Source organism: Euprymna scolopes, chromosome 13 (assembly GCF_053919585.1).
Source record: "Euprymna scolopes isolate OS-2025 chromosome 13, ASM5391958v1, whole genome shotgun sequence".
Lineage (NCBI taxonomy): Eukaryota > Metazoa > Mollusca > Cephalopoda > Sepiida > Sepiolidae > Euprymna > Euprymna scolopes.
In genome coordinates, this window is record NC_136494.1 from 103,813,412 (window position 1) to 103,831,539 (window position 18,128).

General features: G+C 31.3%; 1 protein-coding gene across 1 annotated transcript; it reads right to left on the reverse strand.

The window, feature by feature from the left end:
* Positions 1-9,227: 9,227 nt before the first annotated feature.
* LOC145292127 (uncharacterized) lies at positions 9,228-17,934 on the reverse strand. Its single transcript, XM_080138232.1, has 2 exons — positions 17,732-17,934; positions 9,228-10,838 (listed from the first exon to the last, which is right to left on the reverse strand). The coding sequence occupies exons 1-2, from the start codon at positions 17,829-17,831 to the stop codon at positions 10,516-10,518; spliced, it is 423 nt and encodes a 140-aa protein (XP_079994358.1). The 5' UTR covers positions 17,832-17,934; the 3' UTR covers positions 9,228-10,515.
* Positions 17,935-18,128: the final 194 nt, after the last annotated feature.

Below are 18,128 nucleotides of genomic sequence, written 5' to 3' on the forward strand. Positions count from 1 at the left end.
TACTGATCCGTTTCCTGTTGGATTGCAACGTAGATTCCCTGCAAATGTAGTAAAACACATTTGGATTGTTTAAACCTCGCATAGGAGATGATGTAGCCATGCATAATTTTTTGCTAAAACAGTCTGCAAGAAAGTAAAATAATGCAGCTTATAATTATTTCCTGTTTAGCTTATAAATGAATTCCTAACATTAAGAGAATAAACCTTATTTTGATCCAGAACAAAAACATGCCACAATCGGAAAGCCTATATACTACTTAGTGTCCACGTCTTACCAAATACATACCTCATTGTATACCAAATTTAACTTTTACTTTAAGGTTTGTGATATAATAATCAATTAACATACATCACAATAACAACCTATAATTACAATTATAAAGCTAGAATGTATATAGAAATACACCTAATGTACTTTCGTCGCACGCACCTACGTGTCGCAGACAGATAAACTATTCTAAAAAATAACGATCTTGAAGACCAGTACATAATCCACAGGTATATCTATTTAAAAAGAAAAAACTGAAAGAGAAAAAATGACGGGTATGAGAAAGTTAAAACAATAAAAAATAAACGACGGTAGGAAAATGAAGGAGTTAAAAAAATCGAAAGAATAAGTTCGTAAATAAATGGAACATGAAATGTCACGTAGCATGACAAAATAAACAAACATGTGGCCCAGAAAAAGAAATGAGTAAAACATATCGTTGATGCCGGGAATGGGAGCGGATAAAAAGAAAGAGGCGTGCTGTGTCGCCAGTGGTTGCAAAAAGGAAGTAAAGATCAAATTAGGACAAAGTAATTTTTTAGTTAAGAGTACCTATTTACTATGCCTCCCCACGGGACAGAGTTAGACACCAGGGTCGTTTTTTAAGGGATATAGCGGGTTTTAAACAGGGAGGCAGAACAGGGAGGTAAAAAAAAATGTATAAAATAGTTATTATCTCAACAACTTGACCTCATGAGAAAAAATTAATATGATTTCTGAAATCAGCACTCCGAAATTAGACTAAATAACATGAGAAATGTGTGTAACCAATCCTCATCTCAAAAATTCAGAAACATTAGAAATCCTAGTCTAATTTTTATCTCCTACTTATTTGGACCGATCGAAACCGACTTTTACCGTAGTGAGCCTTAAATTTAGTCTATGGTTAATTAAGAACGATAAACAAAAATACAGTTCGGTTAAAATTCTGTTAAAAACATACCAATAATATTTTCAAACAATAAAAAAATCTAATTATGAAACCCACTTTACCGGAAATCGTCTAAAAGTAGACTCTTTGTATGTTACAATTAGAAATAACATAAAAACTAATAAACAACAGCAATTTTAAGTATGAACGTGAAAGAATGTAAATTTAAACTATGACCAAAAAGTATAACCGCTATCTTTATAAACAAATAAAAAAAACTGGCTAAGTACAGAAAACAATGACTTAAGCACATACTCCCTAATGAAATTAAAGTTGTTTCTTTTTTTTTTCTGTAGTTCTTCTCGGCTTGTGCATAAAGATGGCGACTATATTTTTCCGATCTAAATTTAGGCGTTGCGCGTTGAGTATATAAAAACTTGCTATGATGCTAAAGTTGATTGTTTTAGATCATTTTTTTTCTTTTCGTTAAAAAAAACATTGCAAAACATTCAATAGTAAATTATTTGTGAATAATTATGACGCACATTTCAGTGTAAATAATTCAGTTATCTGAAATAGTGATACTTTATAACAACCCATATTGTAAAAGATATATTTTTTCTATTTCATGGAATTAAACAGAAAATACGAGGGGCGTTAGAAGCAGAGATACGTCATCGAATTCATAGCAAAAGTGCATTGAGGATGATGGTGATTATGTAGAAAACTAAATTCTGAATCACAAAAAGTCGCTCGTTTTAATGGCACTACTCTCGTCTTCGTAGCTCTTCAATTTGTTTTTTGTTTTTTTTTTTTTAATTGAAGTCTTTACTTTTGGAACGCTCCTCGTAGTTTACCTTTTTATCAATTGAAAAGTCATCGAGACGTGGCTTATTTTATGCTGGTGGGCCTCTTAATCTTGGAGATACGTTGTGTGAAACAATTTCTGTTTGTAGTTTTTTTTTCTGTTCTAAATATGTCTGTTTATATTTTAGCTAAAAAGTGGGAAGTAGATGTTATTGAAGAAGAATTTTGCGAATTCTGTCTAAAGTTTAAATGGTGTAAAGAACATTTTTTGTCATTAAACTCTACAACAAAATAAAGCGTTGTTAATAATCAGACCGGATAAAGGTCCAGGGGGTTGGTGTACTAAATTACACAAACAAAATGTTGGTCATACTAAAATAAATAAATACAAATAAAATGCAAATAAATAAGGAAACAATTTGTAAAACTTTCGCCCTATCGACACTCATGATATAAAAGTTTCCTTAGAAACTAAATTGCAGAAACAATTGGTTAAATGTGTGAAGAGCGATGTACTCCCTTCGGATATAGTTAGTTAGATCATACCCTCAGGCTCTATCTGTTCTCCTCGCTTTTTACTCATTTAATAAAAGTCCCATTATATAGTTCTTCATCAGTGAGGGCGAAACCGGTCAGCTAGCGTTTTTATTCTTGTATTCAAATGTCCCTATTTCCCTTTACAGCTCGCTATTTCATCTTCCCTGTCTTTTAATCATGAATATTTAAAAAAACGTCTTCCTTTCATAATTAGTATAATGGTAAAATGTGTGTGTGAAGAAATCGTTGTGGTTAGTTTCTAGATATCCCAGGGCGGTGTTTGGGATTTGTAGGGTATCCGTTCTTCCTGAGTATTTGTTGAAAAAGGTATAATGGAAGAGATCTTATCTATTTCACTAGTGCATTTGCTATTCATAGCGTATCCTATTTTAACTTTGTCAAAGAGTGCTGATTTGGTAGTTTATAAAGATATCTCTGCATGTGCTTTTCTTGAAGCTTGTACTGTTTCAGTAATGCTAAAGGGTAAAATCTAGTAGTGGAAGGGATATAGACGTGTCGACATGTTTGTATATTCGGGTCAGCATTTTTAAAGGTGATAAGGATACAAGACGATACAAAGATGAGAATTTCGTCTGCTATACTTTCTAATCAACATAAACTATAACGGTGTGCTGCCTTTGGCTGGGCAATAATAAAATAGATTTTTGAATATGATTTTAAAAAAATGAAAATGTACTGCTTGTACATTCACATAGAGATGTGAGTGACAAAGCGCGCTCCAGACACTTATGCACAGCCAACGCCCCAGAAAACACTGCGTGCTTTAACCAACTTATAAGCACTGATCGGCGAATAACAGTGAATGAAATATGTGTAGAATTGAATGTAAGTGTCAGTGCACTGGAAACAATGTTTTCATTGCTAGAATACAGCAAAGTGTGTGCTGGGTGGGTCCCACGAATGCTCACGCAGAATCAAAAGGACAACGGACGGTATGTCTGTCAGGATTTGTTGAATCAGTTTGAGGCCGAAGGTGACGCATTCTTGGGATGCATCATCATTATTAGTGATGAGACATGGTAGCATCATTACGAGCCGGTGTCCAAACTGCAATCGATGGAATGACACTACTCACGCCTCCAGCAAAGAAGGGGTTCAAGATGCAGACATTTGCCGGTAAAGTGATGTAAACCGCCTTCTTGACAGGTAGGTCTTCATCGTTGTGAATTTCTTAGAACTAGGGTTTACTGTCCACGCTCACCGTTACGTTGAAATCTTTTAAAAGATGAATGTCCGGATTGCTTTTTTAAGGCTACAGAAAATAGAAACATTCCGTTTGAAATACGACAACGCCAGGTCATACACAAGTTCGAAGACCACAGAATGAGTGACATAGTTTGTGTGGCCGGTGCTTCTCACACGCTGTACAGTACTGAGCTGGAACCATCAGATTTCCACCTGTTACAACATTTGAAAGACGCATAACGTCGGCAGCATTTACTCAACAATGCCATAATTGCAGCTGTAAAAAATTGAACCGCTTTGGTAGGCGTTGACTTTTGCAACCGAGGCATTAATGCTCCAGTTGATTGCTGCCAAAAATGCATTGAGAATAGTGGTGACTATATAGAAAGATAAATTCTGGAAGGCAAAATGTTGTTCGTTTTAATGGTACTACTCCCACTTTGGTAGCTCTTTAATTTTTGGAGTTAAGAAATAGGAGGAATTACTTTTTTAACGCCCCTCTTATTACATAGATATACACATTTACAAATAAAAACAATTGTATTGAAATATGTTTAAACATTTTCATCAATCTATGAGTAGTAATGTTTTTGGCTCCAGATTACTCAAAGAGCTAAAATCTTTTAATAAGGCAAATACCAAGTTTTAATAAGGAAAATATGAAGTAATCAAGAATTTTATAAGGCAAATGTCAAGTAATCAAGTCATTTTTATGAGGTAAATATCAAGTCATTTTCATGAGGTAAATATCAAGATTTTAGTAATCAAGTAATCAAGTAATTTTTATAAGGCAAATGTCAAGTAATTTTGATAATGCAAATATCAAGTAATCAAATAATTTTAATGAGGCAAATGCCAAGTAATTTTAATATGGCAAATGTCAAGTAATTTAATAAGGCAAATGTCAAGTAATCGAGTAATTTTAATAAGAAAAATGTCAAGTAATTTTAATAAGACCAATATCAAGTAATCAAGTAATTTTAATAAGGCAAATGTCAAGTAATTTTAATAAGGCAAATATGTAGTAATTTTAATAAGGCAAATATCAAGTAATTTAATAAGGAAAATGTCAAGTACTCAAGTAATTTTAATAGGGCAAATGTCAAGTACTCAAGTAATTTTAATACGGCAACTATCAAGTAACCAAATCATTTTGATAAGGCAAATATAAAGTAATAAAGTAATTTTAATAAGGCAAATGTCAAGTAATCAAGTAATTTTGATAAGGCAAATGCCAAGTAAGTTTAATAAGGCAAATGTTAAGTAATCAAGTAATCTTAATAAGGCAAATGCCAAGTAATTTAATAAGGCAAATGTCAAGTAATCGAGTAATTTTAATAAGAAAAATGTCAAGTAATTTTAATAAGACCAATATCAAGTAATCAAGTAATTTTAATAAGGCAAATGTCAAGTAATTTTAATAAGGCAAATATGTAGTAATTTTAATAAGGCAAATATCAAGTAATTTAATAAGGAAAATGTCAAGTACTCAAGTAATTTTAATAGGGCAAATGTCAAGTACTCAAGTAATTTTAATACGGCAACTATCAAGTAACCAAATCATTTTGATAAGGCAAATATAAAGTAATAAAGTAATTTTAATAAGGCAAATGTCAAGTAATCAAGTAATTTTGATAAGGCAAATGCCAAGTAAGTTTAATAAGGCAAATGTTAAGTAATCAAGTAATCTTAATAAAGCAAATACTAATTAATTTTAATAAGGCCATTGTCAAGTAATCAAGACATTTTAATAAGGCAAATAGCAAGCAATTTTAGTAAGTAATCAAGTCATTTTAATAAGGAAAATATCAAGTAATTTTAATAAGGCAAATATTGAGTAATTTAGATGAGGTAAATGTCAAGTAATTTTAATAAGGCAAATATCAAGTAATCAAATCATTTATTAAGGAAAATATAAAGTAATTTTAATAAGGCAAATGTCAAGTAACCAAGTCATTTTAATAAGGCAAACATCAATTAATTTTAATAAGGCAAATGTCAAGTAATTTTAATAAGGCATATATCAAGTAATCAAGTAATTTTAATAAGGCAAATATCAAGTAATTTTAATAAGGCATTAGCAGCGTATACATGTGTCATTGTATCAATCGGTTAGTGTGAATGGACTTCACACTATCATTTAGAAGGAGCGCCGTCAAATTTGCTAGATTTAGCACTTTTAACGATGTGCTATAAACATTGCTGGTTTTTCATCGATTCTTGAACCAATAAGTTTCGACAGAGGAAATAGCAAAAGGCCTATCAACGTTTCACTTTTCAAATATTATAAGATGTTACTTGTTTTGACACATTTGTGCCATCATCAATAACAGAATCGAAGACTACCCCTAGGCATGTGACAGCATCGGTCAAAATACGCCCCTCTTTTCGCTAGATTAGTATTCCAACCGACCGCCATGGAAATAAGTGGAACATTTGGTTGCTCCAACTAGGACTACCTCAACCACTAGGGTCTATCTATGCCTTGCATATCGAAGACTATCGTAAATTTAATTTCCATCAGATTTCATCAAAGTGTTGTTTCAGAAGCAACTCGAAATGCAATATAAAAGTGTTGTATCAGAAGCAACTCGAAATGCAATATAAAAGTGTTGTATCAGAAGTAACTCGAAATGCAATATAAAAAGGTGCATTTCTATATTGCGCAATTCACTAGAGGATAAAGACTGTCTTTTGGCTTCGATACTTGACAAGACGTAGTATATTAAATCACCATCGATTGTACCTTTCTTTTCGAATTATTACTAGACACTATTCACCATACTGACGACGACATTCAGCAGTAGCGGATGTTCCCATCGAATGGACGAAACTTTATTCCGACCATGACTTTCAGTTTTTATAGGCCTTTCTAAGCTCTTGAAAGTATTCACAAAACCTACACTACCACGCCTACGTCAGATGAAACAGGTGCGAGGAAATAAACCTTATGACACATCAGTTAGGATAACAACATCCCACAGTAACGATTCATGACTTTCCCCTACATGGTTGCATATTTATTTATTTCAGATATATGTCATCTATATATTTAGTCGCATACAGGAGTTTGTTTTCTCTCTTTGTTTGTGGTTGTTATTTTTTGTGTTTGATTTTTTAGTTGTAAGAAATGATCATCCAGTGGCTGACCTTTTGCAATAACTTTGAATGTGCATAACATAAACATACCTCAGTTTTTTGGGTTTTTTTTTTTTTACTTATTGCGGACATTTTGTTTGTGATAATTTGTTATTCTTAAATTATTGACTGATATATTTCAATTTTAATTTGTTTATTTGTTAAATTCTGCTCTGTAATAAAAAAAATGATGACGTTATTATGAGCAGAATGAAAACGTCAAAAAAAGAAGACAAAAATGTCCAACGAAAAAAAATTATATAACCTCAAAAGATTTTTCTTAAGTTTAACTAGTTTTATTATTTAGCTTATTCGAACTATTGGATGTTATTCTCACAACGTTTAGCCTTCTGTGACCTTATTTTGTTGTGTTTTGCCTTTCGCAGTCAAAACGGTGTGAAAATAACGCCTAGGAAAATAGTTGGAATAATCCAAATAATAAAAGTTATCAATGATAATCTCAAAGTCCGAAATATAAGATTAGATAAACAATCTCAGCTTCGGTTCGTCATTCTATTTATTTATTTTATCTATTTATTTTATTTATTTATTTATTTATTTTGCCTATTTTTATAGCACATCAATTTCAACTGGAAATATTAGCATATAATTAGACTAGAAATTAATCATTAAAAATCATATAATTAAACTGGTAATTTAAATTGTATATTTTGTTTATAACAGTTTCTGTAGTAAAAAAATCTGTTCTGAAAAATCAACTTTCAATTCATAGTTTCTCTATATGATAAACAAGTCTTCCGGCATGGAAATTGTTTGATTTCCAACGTAAGCACTGGATACTGATTTTTGGATTCACAAAATATATAGGGAGATAATTCTCATTCAATGGTTGAGTAAACTTAATTAAGTTGCACTATGGCAAGTAAGCCACACAGAGGTGTCCATATTTCATTCCAGTAGGAAATTGTCAGGCTAACTGCTGGGTGGAAATATAGACATCTACATGCAGCTTACTTTCTATTGTTCAAAGTATTTTAATGATGTTCTCGGGACAGTGTCTATTTAACTCAATGATGGAATCAGGATAGGTAATACTCGATCAGTCCAAAATTAAACCGCAGAGTATTCATAACTAAGAGGCACCTCAACACTCCTTAAGTTTGGGGTCACATCATCGGATCTAGTTTAAGTTCAGACGCAAGGCCACATTGTCATTGTATCGAAAATATGTGACCTTTATGGCAATGGACGTGCGAGAGGTACATATGTAATGAATGACATTTTTTCTATTACCGTTTTAAGTGTTAGAAAATTTGAGTTAATTATTTCTAACACATTTTTTAATAAAAAAAAAATAACAAGCATTTTAGAAGAACAACCTTCCGTTTTTGTTTTCTTTGGGCGAAGGCAATTAAAAACCAACAAGTTATTGCATTCAAAAACAAATTATATTCGATTATAATTACAAATACCATAAAAGGTAATACGTATGTCAGTTTGAAGATTGGCAGTTTCCAAAACGGTTATTCTGAAGAATGTTCTTGTTGAATAAAATTAGGTAACAGAGATGAGAAGTGTTTCCATTCCTTTCAATAAATTCTTTTGAACTCTTCTCATCCTTTTAGTAAATTGTTTTTTGAACTCTGCTCGTCTAAGGTTCTTTTTCTTAGTGTTTACATATAGCCTCTCCTCAAGTAATAGTGGGTAATTTGCATAAAGTCATTTATGCAAATTAAACAAAGTCACTTATGCAAATTGCATAAAAAGTCTTGTAAAGAATATTTCCAACACAATCCCTCAATGAAGGTTGCAATATATTTATTGCAATTCAAGTAAAGAGTTATTTTATTGGTAAAGTTTATTCATTTTTTTATGAATGAAAGAGTGAAGGAGTATATTTTGGAAAAGCTGAATTTGTTTATTGGTTTATGAACTGTTTTCCTTTTTAGAAAAGTTTCCTTTTAAATGGTTCATTTTTAGAGACTTATTTTAAATATTATATATATATATATATGTATGTATATATATATATATATATATATATATAATTTAGTACTATTTACTTACTATCGATAATCAATATTATTCTTCATCATTTGAACGAATGTAACAGTGGCTTTGCGTTTAGGTCTAGTTCCAGGTTGAATTGACACACCTTTAATAATATTATTATTTTGTTTGTTATTTGAAGTGTTTTATCCTTAGATACTTCACTAGAAAGGCTTATTAGTAGTGTTACGAATGCCTCTCCGTTGGGAACGACGGAGGAGGATTACGCAACAAAAAGAAAAAAAAACGGAAAATAAGTTTTAGGTCCTCGGGTTCGAACGCATGCGGTATATCGAACAAGAGGGAAGGCAAACACCTTTCTCAGACCAGTGAAATAAAATAAAATAGGCACAAAACACTGTAAGAGAGAGAACGGAGGCAAACACGATCTTAAATTTTGAATCAACTTTATTACAAAGAAAATAATAGGCTAAGGGAGAGGTGGAGGGAAAAAAAGATTAAAACACATCATGAGGATGGGGGTGGGTCCAAAAATGGCGATGGAAAATAAATCAATGAAATAAAACAACAAAAAGGATAAATAAATGAATCGCCGATACGTTACACGAATAAGTATATATAGAGAGAGGACTTACAGTCCATAGTCTTTTTTATGTGAGGCTTCTTCTACAGTCGGTCATTTTAAGGTTTCTTTCTTTATTTCCTTCATTTTGGGCGTTTGATTCCGAGAACTCGAATGTTGATTTATAAAGTTCGTAAGTCATTCCTTTTTGTTTCAGATTATTCTGGTCTATTGTAAATCTGTTCCTTGTTTAGTTTTTAATCGATGGGTGTCCGCGCTCGTCCGTTCGCCATAACAGTTTTTCAGAAGTGTGTACTATAAAAAAATGTTCTTTGCTTTTCTTCTTCCTCCTTTCTCTCTCTCTCTCTCTCTTTCTCTCTCTCTCTCTCTCTCTCTTCTCCGTTTTCAACCATATTTCGCTTGTCTTTCTTCCCCTTCTTTGTTCACTTTTTTGCGCTAAGAAACCCGGAACCCAAAAGGGGTCAGAAAGTGTGTTGACCGGATGACCTCGCCAAATCGCTGACTCATACTGAAGTGGTGGGAGGTGTTAATATCTGTTGAACGATTTATTCAAATCTTTCCTCCTCTATCTTTTTTCCTACACTCTCTCTCTCTCTCTCTCTCTCTCTCTCTCTCCTTTTGCTTCAGCGACAATTCAAACAACAAAAAGAAAAGGCTAGATGCATTCTTCGTCAGTCAAAATAAGTTAAATTTATAGCTTTCTCTTTAAACCACGTAATCTATTATTAGGATTACGTGGCAGTAGATAACATTATTTAGGGTGTTGAAACAACATTTACTATATCTTTGAATTTCAAAATTCCATTAGAGTCTAGGAATAAATTTAAATTAGACACCAAAGGAGGGATATTTATATTACTTTTATTTATGTGCAAATCCGAGATATTTTTGCACATTACTAATACGGAAAATATATGAATAAAATAAGAGTCGTTTTTATGTGAGCATGTTTTGAAGTAGAAATCGATTAAAATTACTTTGTGTTATGGTAGAAATAGACAATAGATTCAACAATTACAATAAGAACACTTTATAATACGTGTATTAAATATAATCGAATAAAAGTTGTTGTTTTTTTTGTTTTTTTGTTTTCAAAATAAAAGCGGAGAATAGAATTACAATTTAAATACATGTTTATAAATAAACAACTCGGTCGTTCACACATTTGCTAAAAGCTGCATCGTAAAATCTTAATCCGCAACATGCCGGTTTCCGGCCGATTTTCAAGTGAATATTGCCGGCGCAACACATTTGGAACATCGTATTGTATAAACGAGTTTTACAACATCTAGGAAACATTCCGACTTTCTGGACGATATGGCCACCGCAACACTTCGCGGAACGTGCATCGTATGCACGATTTCCGCAACAATGGAGAGAGTGTTCTGGTTTGATAATTACGCGACCGTTACAACACAATGACAACTTGGGGTTGTAAGTCCAACTTCCACACCGGGCTATAATAAAAAAACAAATAATGAAACGTCAAAGATAAAAATATAAAACAGATCAATATAGAAGAGTGTAATGATTTTAACGACAGAGTGAAGCGAGAATTATTAAGCGAGGAAGAGTACGCCATATAAGACATACAAAGAGAACTAGTCTAAAACAACAACAACAATTTTCATTGTCCTAATTATGACCAGTTGTATTGATAGACACACATGAAACTCTAGTAATCTTCTTGGATGCAATGCACTTGCTGTATCTTTCCAACAATTTCTGGAAACTCCATAGAAGTCCTCTTGTTTGAGCGTGTCAATAATCCCCGTCACAGTCTCTTTCATCTCCTCAATTGTCTTATAATGACAGCTTCTAAGGTTTTCCGTGAGCTTATAGGATAATCAAAAGCCACAGTGAGTGAGGAACTGTCCCGATGCCCATCTTGGTCAAATAGTCTGTGATCTTCTTTAAGCACCCTTGGGACAAACTTTGCTCAAATCTTCCGCATCTCAAGTTCCTCGCCAATACTTGTCCGTACAGTTCACACTCTGATATGAAAATGTGCACTTATTGTCTCTATAGACACATGATTGTCCTATTTATCTTGGAACTTTACTGCAGTTTCTTGACATTACAGGTGAAAAAGACTTGCAGAAAAGTAAACGCCCTATATATATATATATATATATATATATATATATATATATATATATATATATATATATATATATATATATATAAAGCATGGCTGTGGAAATCCTTTTACCCGAATACGATGTCCAGCATGGTAAAAAAATATACCTTTTGTTGTAAAAATCTAATGGATAAACATCTGAGGAAGTTGGTGGAAACAGGATATTTTTATGGAAGCATAAATCGTATATATATATATATATATATATATATATATATATATATATATATATATATTCATTCATATATATATATATATATATATATATATATTCATCCACAGACAAACGGTTTCATAGCTCTTCAGTGGGACTAGACTAGCAATCACCTCAAGCCAGGATTGAAACTATACCATCTCGGCGCTTGTCACCGCTTCTAACTGTTACGCTATTTGGCTATTGCTACGATGTGTACGTGAAATTACAATGATCAACCATTGTCCAAAGCTTCATTTGTTTCTATAAAGAGAATTGCATTATATGCTAGTGGTAGTTTATTATTTCATTCCTCAATATGCTCAACCTAAGATATGCAGCATTTATAGTTATCTACAGACAGACTGTTTCGCTGTATCACAACTATTCAGTACGGCAAGACTAACTACCTCAAGCCAGGATTAAAACTCAACCGCCTAGGCGACGATGATCCCCGTTTTGCATATAACAATTTAAGTTAAGGTTTCTCTTTTTTTCACTGCATATTTTTTCATTGCGATATAATTCCTACTAGACTACCTGTGACCCGTTGGGTCAGTATCTTATATTAGCTATGGAATTAATGTATGAACGTGACACTTGTGACGCAAAGAAAATAGTTTTTTTTGTGATATAACAAAAACATTTCTATGAAAGCATATTAAAATGAAAAAAAGAATATAGATAGATTTCTATGAGTCCTTTTGTCTATAATTGTTTATTTTTGAAAAAAACTTACAGACATTGAATTATAAGTGGTTTGCTATACTTATAAGTGATTTTGCACTGAACAGATCCATAGTACTTTAAATTTAGTTAAATTCAAATTTTGATATACCTTTTTTATTTATTTAAACGCAAAAATTTTTTTGATATATCTTTTAATTTAAACGCAAAAAAAAAACAATTGGGACGTTGAAAACGTACACAGTAAAACAATACGTTTTATTGTCGCGTTGATTATGTACGCATGCGGAAATGGAAGTCGTAAACTGGATGTCGGATTACAACACCCGTTACAAGGTCATTTTAGTTTTATAATTATATAGATTGGTAACTGTGAATCTTCTAGTGATAAGTTGGGTTATGCAAGTGCTAAGTATGCAATATGTTTGAATTTAGTATCCTTAGGAATTTAAACTGCATTTTTTTTACTGTTTTATTACTATCAGAAATACCCGGCGTTGCTCGCAGCACCAAAAATAAAAAGAAGAAATAAAGTTGCGTTTTAACAGAGCTGCTATACTTAGGATATTGAACACTTATTGATTACTACATGACATTTCCATTCCGGGCAAGCCGAATAAATTTTCTTGTAAATCTTGCATTCACATGCGTTTGCTACTATTTCAATGACAGAAATAGGAGAGGTTGTTTGGGGGCATATGGATCCACCAATCAGCAGTTGGTAGTTGACCAAAAGTATAATGCAAAAAATATCGACCATGATGTGGAAGGAAGGTAGTAAACATTTGTAGATATTTTTCGGGTGGAGGGTAAACTAAAACCATGGAAATACTCGTGTTTGGCTAAATAAAAGTGATGATAACAAATGCACCAATTTAAAACAGTAAAAAAATTTCAAAACCATGTAGAAACTATTTTAAATCAGTCTTTTTCTTTGTTTTCTGATTCAAATAAAAATGGCGGAAGACGTTACCATTTTTAATGAACGCTTGTCAATAAGAAAACTTGTTATTTTTTTCTGTCTACAGACCGTGCAGAACGATTAACTTTATTATTTAGAAACCCATTCTTAATACGGTGAAAGGGAGAGATCCTTAACTATTCTGTACTTTCACAAGACAATTTAATGAATAAAATATACGGTAAAAACTGAATTTAACTTGAAAATCCTATCTTCAAAATAGCAAGGTTTGTAAGCTGCAAAAGTACTAAACAGATACGAACACGAAAATAGAATTGCTCGAAAAAAGAAGAATCTACATTTTTAAGGGTTTACAGTCGAGCCCATCTCCTAATTATTTGCATGTTTTAATTATTTTTTAAAATGAGTAACAACTAGACATTAGGTGATTAAAAAAATTCCCTGCCAAAAAAATATTATCAACTAAATTAACTTACGCATACACCAATCACGCACAAACTAAAATTTCTCTTAACGTTAGAAAAGAAAATTTAATTTAATTTTTACGGTAGGATTTTGATTAAGTATTAGGGGAAATTACATATTAGTTAACAAAGCCCCACCCTCATATGCCATGAATGATAACATTATTATTATTTCAGCACGATCCGTAAATTGCTGAATTTTAAAACATGAGTTTTATATAATAGAATATTTAAAAATGGGCTTTATATATTAGAATATTTAAAAATTGGTTTATATGATAGAATATTTAAAAATGGGGTTTATATAATAAATATTTAAAAATGGGTTTATATGATAGAATATTTAAAAATGGGTTTAAGTAATAGAATATTTAAAAATGGGGTTTATATAATAAATATTTAAAAATAAGTTTTATATAATAGAATATTAAAAATGAGTTCACATAATATAATATTTAAAAATGGGTTTTATATAATAGAATATTTAAAAACGGGTTTTATCTAATACATTATTTAAACACAGTCCGTAAAATGCTTTGTTTTTATTTGCTTAATTTGTAGGTGTTTATTTCAGCATGTTCTCCTTTAACAAGAATAAACGTTTTATGTTATAAAATATTTCTTAAAAGCAATAAAGATGAAACGGACGACGTAAGCTGTGATCGAACCTAAATACTTAGGGTCTTCGATCCATTATCCCATCCACTGAGTTAACTGGAACAATCATGTTAAGACGCTGGGAAATAAGGTATTTAAAAGAAGGCAAGTGGAAAGACAGCTACGCATGCGCAAATAGATATGTACGATAAACCTGACCACCCTTGCATAATCTGCTGTATTTCTGCCCCAAGGAATTAATCTGCTTTTTTTTAAATTTTAGATGTTATTTGTCCGAGAGGTTGCCCATCAAGAAAATAAAAACTTTATTGACATTTGGTGAGTACGTTTTTACTTTTAGCAAAACATACAAACATACACACAGACATTTACCCTTTATATACTAAGTTATATTTTCTTAAATACTCAATTTTTAGACTTGTAGTACTGTGCTTCCTTCCTCTTACCTATTTCTCTGACTAGTGCCAAAAGTATTTTTGTTCCCATGTGATTTTATTTTATATGATAACAGTATAGTTCTTAAGAGTAAAATGGAATAGTATTACTATAATTATCATTATTTATTTGTTTATTTATATTAATTTTAGCTATATATATTAATAAAATAGTAACTGTGTTGTGTCTACATTTTTCTTATTGAAAAGTGATATTTTCCACTGGAGAGTCATGAATTAAACTGCTGTCCGGTTTTTTTAATTCTCCAAAATAGCTACATAATAACAGCTTGTAATCCCTGTTTTCTGTTTAACTTAATTTTAAAAGCATTTAATTTAAAATTTCCCCTTTCTCTGCTATATAGCTGAATTCCGTTTTGAAATTGTCAGTTTCCAAAGTATAATCGACTTATGAAAGTACGAATTCTGCAATGTATTTGAACTTGGTATCTCTATGAATTTAAACCGTGTTTTAATTATAGTCAATTATATTTTTATAAAATACACAGTTTCTTTATATGTGAGTGTGTATGTATATGTGTAGCACAGTAGAATACAAAATTTATAGCGTAAACAGTTTAGAGTCATTCTATGAAAATTCAACATCAACGAATTTCACTATATACATATGAGGTTGCATCAAAGTTTTTTTCCGGAATTATTAATTTTGATTCACATGATGTATTTTTAAATGAGTTTTGTTATAATTCCTTTACTTTATATATCATTTTAAGAGCGTTCTTCGCTCTATCTAATTGTTTAAACTACAATCGTTTTAAAGCAATTGAGTCTTCTTTTCAGAACGTTGAATACAAGATAAAAAACAAACAAATTCGCACAAATTTTCTTATTTCAATTCAAGCTAGGCCGAAAAGCTGCTGAAATAGCTCGCGATATTAATGAAGCGTTTATCTCCGGATCCACTACTGAACGCACAGCACAATGGTGGTTTAAGAAATTTTGTAGCGGCGACGAGAGTTTTGAAGATGATGAGCATAGTGGTCGGCCATCGGCTGTTGACAACGATCAGCTAAGAGCCTTAGTGGAAACCAATCCACGCACAACTGTTCGAGAACTTGCTTCTGAATTAGATGTAACGTATACAATGATTTCCAACTACTTGAGAGAGATTAGAAAGACAAGAAACTTGATAAATGGGTGCCTCATGAATTGGACGAAACCCAAAGAAACGCCGTTATAAAGTGTCATCTTCCCTTGCGTTCAGTAGTGGTTCCTGAGCCAAACGCTTCGTTGATATCGCGAGCTGTTTCAGCAGCTTTTCGGCCTAGCTTGAATTGAAATAAAAAAATTGTGCGAATTTGTTTTTTTTTATCTTGTATTACAAAGTTCTGATAAGAAGACATAATTCTTTCTTTTTTTGTAATTTAAACGATTATATGGCATGAAAAACACTCTTTAAAATGATATATAAAGTAAAGGTATTATAATGAAAACTTATTACGTTCTCGTTAATCTAATATGAATAGATTAAAGTCGATTTCATCTCTGAGGCTATATTCCCTATATTTTCTTCGCATAATGTTGGGGGGGGGTCATAACTTTTCTTATGAGCAGAAGATTGGAAAACCTTTTTCTTTCATTTATACATTTAAAAAGTCATTTTAATACTAATATAAGTGCGAGAAATAACGTAAATTTATATGCATAGATGAAGGAGATGATAAAAGAAACTCAGGCAATTTGCCGATTTGATTATCGATAGTTTATGTCCTAAAAATTAAATATTTGATCATGACTAGTAAGTCACGTACGGACCTGTTTTTTTAATAAATAAAAATCAACGAGAGATAATGGCCGATTCAATGCGGAATGTTGATACAGGAAAATCCGTACATCTAAGAATCAAATTTGAGAATGGAATAATGATATTTTTTCAAAACTCATAATTATTGTTTTATCTTTTTTTTGTATATTTTATAGGTTTTTTTCTCGTTGTTGACATTCTAGTTATTTCAACAAATTAAAAGCTATATATAAAATTACATATTTATGACAAGTAGTCATAAATATGTAATTTAATTACACGTAGATTTTTTTTATTTGAGGTATCAATAATTTATGTCATCGCAACCGAAATCGTATTTTTAGTGTTTGCTCCCCTTGTTTTTACGCCAAACAAGAAATCTCTTCATTTTTTATAAGTGTGATGCTTTTTATCACATATGATAAACACACATATAAAATATAGATAATATCGAGATCCTATAAGCTACACATCGTAAAATAACTTTTTTTCAAATATATAAACACAATAGAACAGATATTTTGAACAACATGAGCATTAAAAAAAAAACTTATTAATTCTGTACAAGCAGAATCCGTGGAAATTCCACGGTAGTTGAAAACTTTTAAAACCCATTATAAATAAAATTAATAAAAAAAAATAAAATTAAAAAAATAACGACGAATTTAAAACAATTTTAGCAAATTATTTTTTAATCTTTTAAAGATAATAGTAATTGATTTTAAAAAAATTAGATCTTTTGAGTGAAAATACATTGTTTTGGTTTTAATTTTTTTCTGAATATTTTTTATATAACTATAAAGGAAACAAATGTCAATTCACTTGCACATGTTTTTTTTTTATTTCAAAAAGAAACTAAAATTTTACAAATCTTAGTCTCCTCTCAACACGACATCTTTAATATAAAATAAAATAGCCAATTTGAAACCGTAAACAGACAGCCATGTGTTTTTGAATATATTTGGAGAGGAAATGGTTTTAATGATTTTAGACTTATAAAGAGCGACTATTTAGGGGGGGTAATTCGATTCTTATTAATTAATGTTTGCTATGATAATGGTTTTTGTGACATTGGACGACGTACGGACAAGTAAGTTAATATTTGGTTAGATAAAATTATCACTTACGCAGAGAAGAATAAAGAGCGTTGGTTATGGTCAACAGAGCAGAGAAAAACAGCGTAAGTTTCAGCATTTTCCTTGGAAACATTTCGGATCGAAGTTGCATCACCAGGTTGAATGTTCACTCGGGAAAGCTTGGTAATGAAATGAGAATTCCTAATTATATAGGAAAATGTATGTCCTAATTAATCAGTGCAAGTGTATGCATGCATTTATTCATGACGTTAACTGTAATATATTTGATTTATCATATAAGACTTTTCGGAAAGAATGGGATAGGAACAAGGTAGAACAACCCGTTAAGAAACAATTAATCACAATAAATAATAATAACATTCCAATCGTGAATTTAACATTTTAACAAGTAGAATTATTGGCCTTTATAGATATGATCGTTCCTGTC